The sequence below is a fragment of the Cervus canadensis genome, chromosome 28, assembly GCF_019320065.1.
Source record: "Cervus canadensis isolate Bull #8, Minnesota chromosome 28, ASM1932006v1, whole genome shotgun sequence".
Classification (NCBI taxonomy): domain Eukaryota; kingdom Metazoa; phylum Chordata; class Mammalia; order Artiodactyla; family Cervidae; genus Cervus; species Cervus canadensis.
This window is the reverse complement of record NC_057413.1, coordinates 50,412,179-50,424,308: the sequence shown is the minus strand read 5'-3', so window position 1 is coordinate 50,424,308 and position 12,130 is coordinate 50,412,179. Positions and strand designations below refer to the sequence as shown.

At 47.0% G+C, this 12,130-nt stretch overlaps 1 protein-coding gene across 2 annotated transcripts in view; it reads left to right on the top strand.

Annotated features, from left to right (window-relative positions):
* CLIC5 (chloride intracellular channel 5) overlaps nt 1-12,130 on the top strand; it is a 162,653-nt gene that overhangs the window by 109,815 nt on the left and 40,708 nt on the right. For both annotated transcript variants that reach the window (XM_043449464.1, XM_043449465.1), the window contains exons 2-3: nt 2,956-3,065; nt 7,088-7,213. In XM_043449464.1, the coding sequence (XP_043305399.1) occupies nt 2,956-3,065; nt 7,088-7,213 (236 nt within the window). The remainder of the gene's footprint in view (nt 1-2,955; nt 3,066-7,087; nt 7,214-12,130) is intronic.

The following is a 12,130-nucleotide window of genomic DNA, read 5'->3' as shown; positions in this document are numbered from 1 at the left end:
CAGGCCAGTGACGTCCCCTCTCTGTAATTTCCCCTCAGCTCCCATGTCTGTAAAAGGATGACACTATCTCACTACACAGGTTTCATGTGAGGAATAAATGCATTAATAATGTTATGTAAAACAGGAGTTGCCTGGCAGTCTAGTGGTTAAGACTCTGTGCTTCCAGTCCAGGGGCTTCAGGTTCAATCCCTGGTTGGGAAACTAATCCCACATGCCAGGTGATGTGACCAAAAATAAATAAATAAAAGGTTTGAATTAAACAGAAAGCTTGTTATTCATGATAATGCAATTAAATAAAAAGCAATATATGCAAAGCCCTTAGAACAATGCCTGACAATATAGATATTCATTGATACTATTAACATTATTATATGAATTTTGGGTCCAGCTAATAAGAATGCCAATATTTCTTTAGTTCCTGCTTCGATTCTCTTATGAGTATCCCCACTCCCACCCTCACCACCAGAGGTAAAAACAGATAAGAGTGTGTGGCTTTTGTTTTTGAATTCTCAGCTTGTCACTTACATCATAACTGACCCTGGGGAAAAATTCCTTTGTCAGGATGTTTTAAGGGACCAACAACCTGTCAAATGGGTGCTTCTTGAGAAAGATACTTTTAGGAACTGATGTCATCAAGTCAAGTTTTGCACCAGTCATTATTAAATCCATAGTTGCCTGTCTGAGTGTGGCTTTATCGGTAGCGTTAGCCCTGTGGTCAGGGTGGCACCTGCCCTATGCCCTCCACCTTTCTGATTTTCTATAACCAAGCCCGTGGTGTCTGAAACCCTCAGAGTGGATCTGTTTCCAGCACTAAGGAAAGTGAGACCTGAATAAGGATGGGGTTCCGGGTAGAGTTAAGAGAAAGGTGAAATAACTGTAATTTCATAGCAGTTACCTATGAGCAACACCAGCAAAGGCACCAGTTTTCCATTATAAACCTGAACCTCTGCTGGGAGTGATGGGCCAGGTGGAAATAAGCACAGCCTGAGGCTTATGAAAGAAGACATCCGCCCCCTCCCCGCCCAAACCCCCAGCAAACAAAGCTGCAGGGAAAAATAATGTGCTGAGCTTGGAGGGCAGTTTTTTCTCCTTCTCTTTTCAAAAAAAGAAAGAAAGAAAAGAAGTCTTAGTAAGCCCCCATTCCAGGATGTTGGTTGGATTGTTGTCAGCTTTTCAAGCCAGGCTATGGGCCTTTGCTCCAGACATCCTCCTTGTGGGTGGAGCCTGGTCCTTACGAGGCCACAGTTGCCAGGGTAGCCAAGGGCAAACTAGAGTGAGTGGGTGGGACTTCCCTGGCAGTCCGGAGGTTAAGACTGAGCTTCCACTGCAGGAGGCACAGGTTCGATCCCTGGTCAGGGAACTGAGATCCCACATCCCTCGAAGCTGAAACAAACAAAGACATCTGCAACAACAACAACAAAAAAACCCCTAAAGCAACAACAACAAAACCCAGAGTGAATGGGTGATTTCTCTCTCCAAGTACCATTTTGGGGCCAGTAAAACAGGCTCCTCTGTCCATGGGATTCTCCAGGCAAGAATTCTGGAGTGGGTTGCCATTTCCTTCTCCAGGGTATCTTCTCAACCCAGGGATTGAACCCGGGTCTCCTGCATTGCAGACGGATTCTTTACCATCTGAGCCACCAGGGAAGCCCCAAACAGAGTGAGTAGGTGATTTCTCCCTCTAGGTACCATTTTGGAGCCAATAAACCACTCAGTGAAAATAAATCACACAGAAATCAGTTCTCCAACCTTTTTTCTTCCTGTGTTTGCTAAAAATATACTCTATAAAATTCACATCTTTGCAGCCCACTCAGAGGTAAAAGTGGACTTGTCTTTCAGAGAAAAAAATTCTGTTTTGAGGAGGGTACTGAGAAGGGGAAAGTTGGGGAGTGGGAGTACGCAGGTCCTCAATAATGCTGTCTGCCATGATTATCTGTGTGTACCTGTCTCATCCCCTAGTCCACACATCAGAGGGTCCTAAGGTCCTGAGTAAATGCTTTTTTGAATCCTCTTTGTACAGTGCTTTGCACATGATCAATATGTAATCACTGTTCAAGAGAATAATTTAACAAATGAGTAGCTTATTGACACAAGGTCAAGTAGTAGTCAGAACTAAGTGGGACATTGATTAAAATCTTGAGCCTGCAGATTAGATAGAAAGAGGTCAAAATCTGAGGATCTATACTCATGACATCCTCACGGAGCAAGGACTAAAGGGTAGAGGATAAACTACAGAGGAACATACTTTGGCGAGGTTATTAATATAACTGAAGGAAAGCATTTCTGATGGCTAGAACTGTCCTCAGAATGGACTAGTTTGAGAGATATAAATTGCTGGTGAGTGGAACTATTCAAGCGTAGACAAGATGATTACTCAGAAGTATAGAAGTTGGTCCAACATTCTTGGTATCAGATTATGTGATGTTAAGGGGTGTCCTGGTGGCTCAGATGGTAAAGAATCTGCCTGCAATGTGGAAGACTCGGCTTCAATCCCTGGACCGAGAAGATCCTCCAGAGAAGGGAATGGCAACCCATTCCAGTATTCTTGCCTGGAGAATTCCATGGACAGAGCAGCCTGGCAGGCTACAGTCCACGGGTCTCAAAGAGTCAGGCATGACTGGGCAACTAACACTTTCACAACACTTTTCCTGTGATGTTAAAGGTCTCTTTTTTACTCTGAGATGCTAGGGTTCAGTGGTTTCAGAAAGTTATGAGTCTGCATAATCACCATGCTGGAAACTCACGTTCAGTTCCACAGGGTTTATTGAGCCCTTACCCTGTGCCCAGTGTCACCCTACATTAGGAAGACAATGATAAATATTAAAAGTCAACTTTAAAGGAAGGCTGGAGCATGGACTTAGTTCTGCTCAAACCGGCATCTAGCTGTTAGAATGCTATATGCCTTCTTGCTAATGTGCACAAGCCAACTCAGGACTCTTGTGCTTTTCTTTCTAGGCTGGAATCGATGGGGAAAGCATTGGCAACTGTCCCTTCTCTCAGCGCCTCTTTATGATCCTCTGGCTGAAAGGAGTTGTGTTCAATGTCACCACGGTGGATCTGAAAAGGTAAAGGATGGTGCATTCATGAGCAGTAGGTTTCGCTGTAGAAACAGAGGATCATCCATGAAGGAGGGTGACAACTTTCTAGCTGCCTCCTGCTCACACCTCTTTGGCCAGACCCCTAGTTGAAAGGGAGGCTGGGAAAACAAGCATCACCCTTGGGATAGAGCAAGTCCCAATTTGCAAGGAAGAGGGAGGGACTGGACACTGGGTATCGTGACTGAGTGTCTGGCACAGAGATGGGCATGGACATCTGAAAATCCAGAGTGAGCCGTTCCCATCATACTAATGCCCTCATCCTGGGGGACCCCAGCTAGACTCCAGGTGTGAGAGGTTGAGTTTCCAAGGAACTAAGATCCATACCATTTCTCCCACTATGTTCCCATCTTTAGAAGTCCTTAGTGTGAGAGCTCCGGATTAGAGACTGGGATGGAGTGTTACTAGTATTCTCATTCTGAAGTGCAGTTTTAATGACTTTAAAATTCAGGCAGCGTTCACCATCACGAGCCACACTCTTTCCTTCTTGCTTCTCTCCTCTCTCCTCTGCTTCCCCTTTAAATGGGGACTGGCTCAGATGCATTCTTCCGGGGTTCATCTTCCTCCTCGGTGAGCTTAGCCCACTCTCCCTGTCACCTTCATGTCAGTTATTCTGTACCTAGACCCCTGCCCTCTTCTTGCTGTTTCCACTTGCATTTTCTATCACCACTTTAAAATATCTGTTCTGAAACATGTACCTTCATTTTCCCTTTGAGTTGAAGTCCCCTCCCCCCAAAACCTGAATTCCTTTGGTCTTTCATTTTTCTAGGCACTGAAACATTTCCGGCTTCCTTCTTTGCTGCCCTCATTGTCCATCAGTAGCCCAGCACCCTCTCACTGGGCTGTTTCTTACGTCCAAGCTCTCCTGTCTATTCTTAAAGCCCATACTTGGTCCAGGTCCCACCACTGGTAAGTTAGACAGCGTCTTTGTTCTTCAAGCTGGTCTTCATCCATCCGGGTTCTCTCTGTCTGTCTCTGATCTGTCTCTGATCATCCTTTGTATTATCATAAGGATATTCTTCCTAAAACAATCCTTTGGGATATTTTCCGTAAAATAATCCTTTAACCATGTGGAGAGATGGTGCCCAACTCCCAGGACCAACCCTCTCTCCTGGGAAGCCTCCCCCTCCCACCCCGCTACTCAGGCATATCTCTCCCTCAGCCTCCCCCAGACTCACCCAGCATCTATGGTCCCTGCTGCCCGACTCCATCAATTTGCATCTCACCAGGTTATGATAGCTACAGTCCCAGTGCTTTACCATTAGCCTGCTTTCCCATTAAAAAATCACATAAAGTGTGATTTTTTTCCTTCGTTCTATTTGAGGAAACCTAGACACACATTTAAATGGCTTGTTTAAGGTGCCCATCTAGAGTTGGAGGGGCTTTCACCAAAAACCCCATCTCCTCGGTTCAGATACCATGCTCTTCAGGACTCATCAGTTATGAAGTTTGTTTCGTCATTCACGTGAGACCTTGAATCCCTCAAGGGCTGGTTGAGATCATGTTTAAGTTTCTTTGTATCCATCATAGCAGCTAATTCATTCATTCAGGGGCCCAACTAACCTCTGTCAAATGAATGAACACACACATGCAATGCAGACAGTGTCTGCGAGAGCTGACTTTTGTACAGTTGGGAGGATTGGCTTCCTTTAGTGGAGAAGAGGCGGTCTTTGGAATATCATCTGTGAGTGTGGACTTGTGTTTGGCTGTGGATCAGCCACCCCAGCATTCCTCAGAGCCTTGCGAGGCTCTTTGCTTTCTGTTATCACATCTAGTCCTGCCAACGCCCTTCAAGTAGGCCAGTTAAGTATCAGGACTCCAGTTTTATAGATAAGGAGACTTTCTTACTGGGAAAAAAAAAAAAATATATATATATATATATGAATTAAGGAACTTTTTAAATGCTTGATACAGTGAAGTTTAGCAATTCCCAGCAAAACTAATTTCTTATCCTGGCTCCATCATGAATTGAGTATCCTTGAACAAGTTACCCTCTCTTTCCTGAATCTGTTTCCTTACTGGTACAATGGGCATAGCAGTGGTGCCTTGTTTCTATCGTGAGGATCTGTGGAGGCAGGCCATGGACCACTTGCATTCAATGTTGTGCTGGCTGGTAGCAAGAACACCACCCGTGTCAGCTCTTCTTAGCATCATCTTGACCTCCAGTCAGGAAAGGAGGACTGATGTATATTAAATGATCTGTAAGTTAGACTTGGCAATAGGTAATTAAGTTCTAACTGTATAATTTCTTAATTGCTGAGAGAGTCAACAAAGAGACGGGGCCTCCCCTGACCAACATCCATGGGCAACGTGAATTGGACTGTAGCAGCCGCATGCAGTACCTCAGAAGGATGCCAGACTCCAAAGGCTATTGTTCTGCTGAGTCTTAGGAAAAAATAAATCATCCTTATTAATTTTACCAGGGCTTCCCTGGTGGCTCAGATGGTAAAGAATCTGCCTGCAGTGCAGGAGACCCAGGTTCGATCCCTGGGTCAGGAAGGTCCCCCGAAGTAGGAAATGGCAACCCACTCCAGTATTCTTGCCTGGAGAATCCCCATGGACAGAGGAGCCTGGCAGGCTACAGTCCATGAGGTTGCAAAGAGTCAGACATAACTGAACAACTAAAACTTAAATAATTTCTGGATCTTTAAGCCACAGAGAGTTCATTGCTAAAATATAAAATCAGTTGGATTTTTCCCACCCTGCTGAGAACCCAAGCATCATTGCCTTGTGTGTGTGTGTGTGTGTGTGTGTGTATGCAGGCTCAGTCATGTCTGACTCTTTGTGACCCCATGGACTGTAGCCCTCCAGGCTCCTCTATCCATGGGATTTCCCAGGCAAGAGTACTGGAGTGGGTTGCCATTTCCTACTCCAGGGGATCTTCCCGGCCCAGGGATTGAACCAATGTCTCTTGAGTCTCCTACATTGGCAGGTGGATTCTTTACCACCGAGCCTGGGAAGCCCATCACTGCCTTAGGTGAGCTCATATGAGCCACCAGGGAAGCCCTTAAAACACAGGAAGAGAAGGTAAAGAATATCCTTCCATTGTCTGAAAGGAGGAACACATAGGAAGTAAACACAGGGACTAAGGAAATTAGATTTTAGAAGCGCTTGCAGTGTCAATTGTCTGAGGAGTTCCAAGTGCCGCAGAAGGCAGCTGGAGAGTGTGTGCTTGGGCATGGACGCGGGAGGGACACCTTAATTGAAATTCCTGTCTTCCCCTCCCAGGCTGATTACGCCAGGAATGTGTTTTGTTACAGACTCCTCTTCCCCCTTATTTACTCTCTTGGTTCCTCTCTCTACTGTTTCCCCCCCACGCCTGCCTCCCACAGGGAGTGCTCATTCTCAGAGAGAGGGTTTGGGGTGACTCTGATGTCCCAGCCCTGCCCCGGGAAGTTTCCATCATGATTTCTCCTCCTCCTTCTGTTCGCTGTGCAGTCTTCTCCGTCCCCAGGTCCTCCATCCATCTGCTGGCCCTTCTCCCCGCCTCTTTGCTCCATCCCCACTCCCGCCTTCTGACTTGAATAAGGACCCATGTCAAACACAATGTCACTTCCTTCCTCTTGTGCAAACCTTGAAGAACACAGAATATCGTTCTTAGTGGAAAAGCATGACTGAATTCGTGAATATTCAAAGTTCGGGATTCTGCCTAATACATTTTTGTTAAGCAAATAAGTGAAGGACCTTTTGAAAGCAAACCCCAACTTCTGCCCTGGGTATTGGAAGCTTGGCTCTAGCTTAGATAGTCACCTGTGATCAGGCTCTGCTTTTTCCAAAGTCCATCCTGTCTTGCTCCTATTACTGAATGCCACCGGCCGGATTTCCTATATCACACCACGTTCTTCCAGAAACTTCACCCTTCTCTGCCCTACATCCCATTCCAGCTCTGTTTTTGCTAACGATACATAATGAACGATACACCCCAGGTCTCCATGTCCATGAAGTGCCCTGGTATAAGCCACCCCCTGAACCTTGCTCTCTCCTCTCTGCAGAAAGCCTGCTGACCTGCACAACCTCGCCCCTGGTACCCATCCACCCTTCCTGACGTTCAACGGGGATGTGAAGACAGACGTCAATAAGATCGAGGAGTTCCTGGAGGAGACTTTGACCCCTGAAAAGTAATGAGCTGCTTCTTCCCGGAGCTAATGACGGGGAGGGTTCCGTGTGCTTCTCTAGATCCCGGGAGTAGATTTCCAAAAGAGCCTCATCGACTCAGGGCTCAGGCCTCTCTTTGAAAAGAGAGAGTCCCATACAGCCCTCTTCACCCCCAGAGGGCTGCCTGTCTCTAGCCTGCCCTACAAAGCCCAACCCCCTAGAGCTGATGCCCCCTAAACACGCCCTCTCTCCAGGCCCCTCTGCCTGAGGTGGGGCAGAGGCTCCTTCATGGCAGAACAAGAGCTGAAAGGTCGACAAAGTGAAGTGAAAAGTCAGCCAGGAGAGAGGTAATCCCGTGACTTAAAACCACACCAATGTATGAATAAGATCCATAAATCTGACCCTGTCTGGTCGGAGCCCATAATTAAACATGAAAAAAAAAAATGTACTGAAAGCAGTTTGACTTCTGAAAATGAGGTCAGGGAAGGGAGAGACCAGAGCACTATGGGTTCTTGTTCTATAGGTAAGTTGCTCCTAATGGGAAAGAGGAGAGAAGAGCCCTGAAATCCTAAAAGCTGCTGGAAACTAGACATGTGCATTGTACCTGGATTGAAATCAGAGATTCAAACAATCACCTTTAGCAAAAAGAGAACCCGGGGCAATAATATTATTAACACACACAGAGGAAGACGTTAGCAAACTTAATCCTGCAGGCTTGTCCCTGAAAAGCTTTAAGCAAAGGTGTTGTAGAGTCCGTTTTCAGGTTCTTTGGGGGATGGGGGAATATAGGGAGAGCAGAGGATGGAAGCTCCTAGAAATCAACTAGGATGAGCCAGTTGGTGACATACCAGGTAAGACAGACTAGAAGGCTGGGCTCAGGCAGTGACAGTGAGATGGGAGCAGAGAGGCAAGAGGGATTTTAGAACATACTTAGTAGGTGAAATTCTAGCCTGGAGAACTCCGTGGACTGTATAGTCCATGGGGTCGCAGAGAGTTGGACATGATGGAGCGACTTTCACTTTAATAGGTGACATAAGTGGCCTGACAAGAAAGATGACTTTTTTGCATTGATTTGAAAGCTTTGTTTTTTACAGATATCGCTATAGCCCTCACTTGAAGCTGAAACATTCTCTCAGTCGTGTCTGACTCTGTGCGAACCGATGGACTGTAGCCCGCCAGGCTCCTCTGTCCATGGGATTCTCCAGGCAAGAATACTGCAGTGGGTAGCCATGCCCTCCTCCAGGGGATCTTCCAGACCCGGGGAGCGGATCTGGGTCTCCTGCACTGCAGTCAGATTCTTTACTATCTGAGCCACCAGGGAAGCCTGTATCATACCACTCCAGGTGGGACTAGAACCAACAATCCCTGGCTTAGACGGCCAGCGCCTCATCCATTAGGCCACTGGGGCTGTTACAGCCCTCAATGGTGTGCCTCGAAAGATAAGTGCTGTTAGCATCCTAATTTTGCAGATGGAGAAGCTGAGGCTTGGAGAGGTTAAGTAACTTGCCCAAGGTCACACATCTGTCAAATCACTGTTAAATTTAACTCCTCATTGTGATCTCATCAAGCCTCGATCATTTGTACATCCTTCCTAAAAGTGTTTTGTCATTCACATTGAGGATCTCCACTAGTGGCTCAGATGGTAAAGAATCTGCCTGCACTGCAGGAGACCTGAGTTCAATCCCTGGGTCAGGAAGATCCCCTGGAGAAGGAAATGGCAAGCCACTCCAGTATTCTTGCCTGGAGAATCCCATGGACTGAGGAGCCTGGCAGGCTGCAGTCCATGATATTGCAGAGTTGGACACCACTGAGTAACTTAACACTTTCAACCACTGTGATCTGATTAAGCCTCAATCATTTGTACATTCTTCCTGAAAGTGTATTCTTGGTCATCCCCGTTAGGACAGTTTATTTTCATACTGAGCATGGAAAGCTGCCTCAAGTCCAGAAGTCTTGAAAAATAAATGAATTGATTAAGTCAGCCCGTCAGCCTCATCTGGAACACCCAGCTTAGCCACACACATCTCTGAATGGGACACCAGCCAACCACTGTGCTGAAAGGACCCCCAGAGGGCTCAGGCTCCATCTTCCATCCCTTGGGACTTAACCTCATGGCTGGCGCTGGTTTGAGATGCAACAACAGAAAATAAATGCTATTTTCGACAACTACATAGAGTTTTGACTTTGCCCGGGAGACCCAGAGGGGAATGTCCACCATGAAGTTAGTGTTTTCCCTTTTAGAAGTAACACCTGCTTGTGGGAGTGCCTGCTTCTATCAAGGCCAGTAGAGAATGGGGAATTGGAACAGTTGGGAGGATGGATAGCCAGCCCAGTAGATGGAAGTGTGCAGGGCTGGGCTGAGTCTGGAGGCCCTAGGTCCACTCCTGGCTCTGCCAGTCATGCCCTGTGACCCCTCCATGGAGTCTCTTTCCTGCTCTCAGTGTCCACTGTCTCCCCTGGGAAAGGATGACCCTTCACACCCATCTTAGCCAGGCTCCCTCCACCCCCATCCAGCAGTGCCTTTGGGGGGGACTCTCCAGTCTACATCCCTAAAGGGACCAAAGGGCCCATGAGACCCCCTGAGAATCATATGCCCGTGTGTACAGGCAGATTCTTCCAGAGGAGGGCCGTCATCAGATTCATCATGGTATCATCAGCTACTGGAAGTTTTCCCTGGTCCAAATCGGGCTAAGCAGTGCAGGACATAGATGCTGCCTCTTCCCCTCCCTCTCCACCTCTCCTGAGTTCTGCTTCATCTGGTCCTCCGGATGCAGGCCTCCGGACTGCAGTCTATGTAGGAGCTTTGTACTCAGTCCATTCCTGACATATCAGAGACCCTATAATCCACCAAACCCGGGCAGCAGAACCTCAAAACTGTTAAAACGCACAACTCCAGAAGGCTACCAAGGTGGGGTCCTAGGGATGAGACCATCATCCATTGCGGAGCCCCCCGGAGTGTCCCTTCGGTGCCTTAGAGTGGGTCAGGCTGGGGCAGGTGCCTTAATTACCTCCCAGAAATGTCAGCAAGCCAGTTGTTCAGCCGCACAAGGAGAGACCGGCTGTTCGGCCCGCAGCGAAGTCATCCGCCTCGGCTGCCTTCCCACCGCCTCTAACTGGGAGGTCGGTTGGGCGGCCCGTGTCCCGGGGTCCCGGAGGAGGGCAGGCCGGCCTCCTGGTTCTCTAGGGGGCGGCAGAACCCCCTTTTCTGTTCCGCAAGCGCCAGTGGGCATGTGTTTCTCATCACACCACTGTTTGTTAAAGCTGCCAGAGAGCCAAGAAATTGTGCTTTTTCCCCTTAGTTTTATGTTTTAAAGGAAAAAGAAAAAAAAAACCACATACAAACACTCCAACAATCTTTTTAAAAGATTACATTTGGTTCCACAAAGCATTTGGTGTCAAAATGAGGAATCCAGGAGGTCTCAAGTAGTTTCTAAATGAGACTCGCTTCCATCCCCCTGGTTAGACTGACCCAGTTAATGCTCCACAGGGAATCATCGGGATTATAGTTGACGTGCTGGCCTTTGCCTTTCCTCCTGGTGGAATGGCCCGAGTTAGCGGGATCCATCAGTGAGGGTCAGGACCCCAGAGTCTGGCCTCCCTCCTACACAGTGCTTGTTGGATGACCTTGGGCAAACCTCGCCCCCTCTCAGACTTTCCGCATTCCCTCATCTCTGAAGATGCCTTTCAGCAGAAGTTCTGTGATTCCGTGAGTCTCTCAAAGCACTTTACCAGAGCTGGTTGTTGTTTAAAATAAACAGAGGTAAAAATTCAGGAGAGGGAACTAGTGGACTAGTTACATGTCTTGTCATTTAGTCAGTCAGCTGTCAGGCAGGTATTAACAGGGCTCAGAGCCAAAGTGGAACACACTTTGAGTTCATTATTTTGAGACATGTCTATGGATATTTCACAGTAGTAATAATCACGAAGGTTCTTGTTGGTTCTTTGGGAGGTGGAGCAGCAGCCTCAGTACCAAAGACAGGATGGCATAGTGGTTGAAAGTACAGCAGGTTCCCTACATACGAATAAGTTCCTTTCTGGGAGTGCTGTGCCCAAGTCCAATTTGTTCGTAAGTTGGACAAAGTTAGCCTAGGAATGAAACGGACACAATCGGCAAGATAGTACTGTACTGTAAAAGGTCTAAATGCTTTATACACAAATAATGCATAAAAAACAAATACAAAATAATAAAACATCTTTATTCTTACAATACAGGACCTTGAAAAGTATAGTAGTACGATGCAATAGCTGGCACTCGCTAGCAGTACCAGCTATATCACTGCTGCTTTTATGCTCACTTCCAAACATTCTGGGCTTTAAATAAAGATACTGTCCTCTATACATGACTATAAAGTACAGAAAAGCACAGCTACTTATAAAGGATGCATGCACAGACTATTTGTGCCAGACACGTGAACTAACTTCAGTTCAGTTCAGTCGCTCAGTCGTGTCTGATTCTTTGCGACCCCGTGGAGAGCAGCATGCCAGGCCTCCCTGTCCATCATCAACTCCCGGAGTTTATCCCAGCTCATGTCCATTGAGTCAGAGATGCCATCCATCCATCTCATCCTCTGTCATCCCCTTCTCCTCCTGCCTTCAATCTTTCCCAGCATCAGGGTCATTTCAAATGAGTCAGCTCTTCGCATCAGGTGGCCAAAGTATCAGAGTTTCAGCTTTAGCATCAGTCCTTCCAATGAACACCCAGGACTGATCTCCCTTTAGGATGGACTGGTTGGATCTCCTTGCAGTCCAAGGGACTCTCAAGAGTCTTCTCCAACACCACAGCTCAAAAGCATCAAGTCTTCAGTGCTCAGCTTTCTTTATAGTCCAACTCTCACATCCATACATGACCACTGGAAAAACCATAGCCTTGACTTGACAGACCTTTGTTGGCAAAGTAATGTCTCTGCTTTTCAATATGCTGTCTAGGCTGGTCATAACTT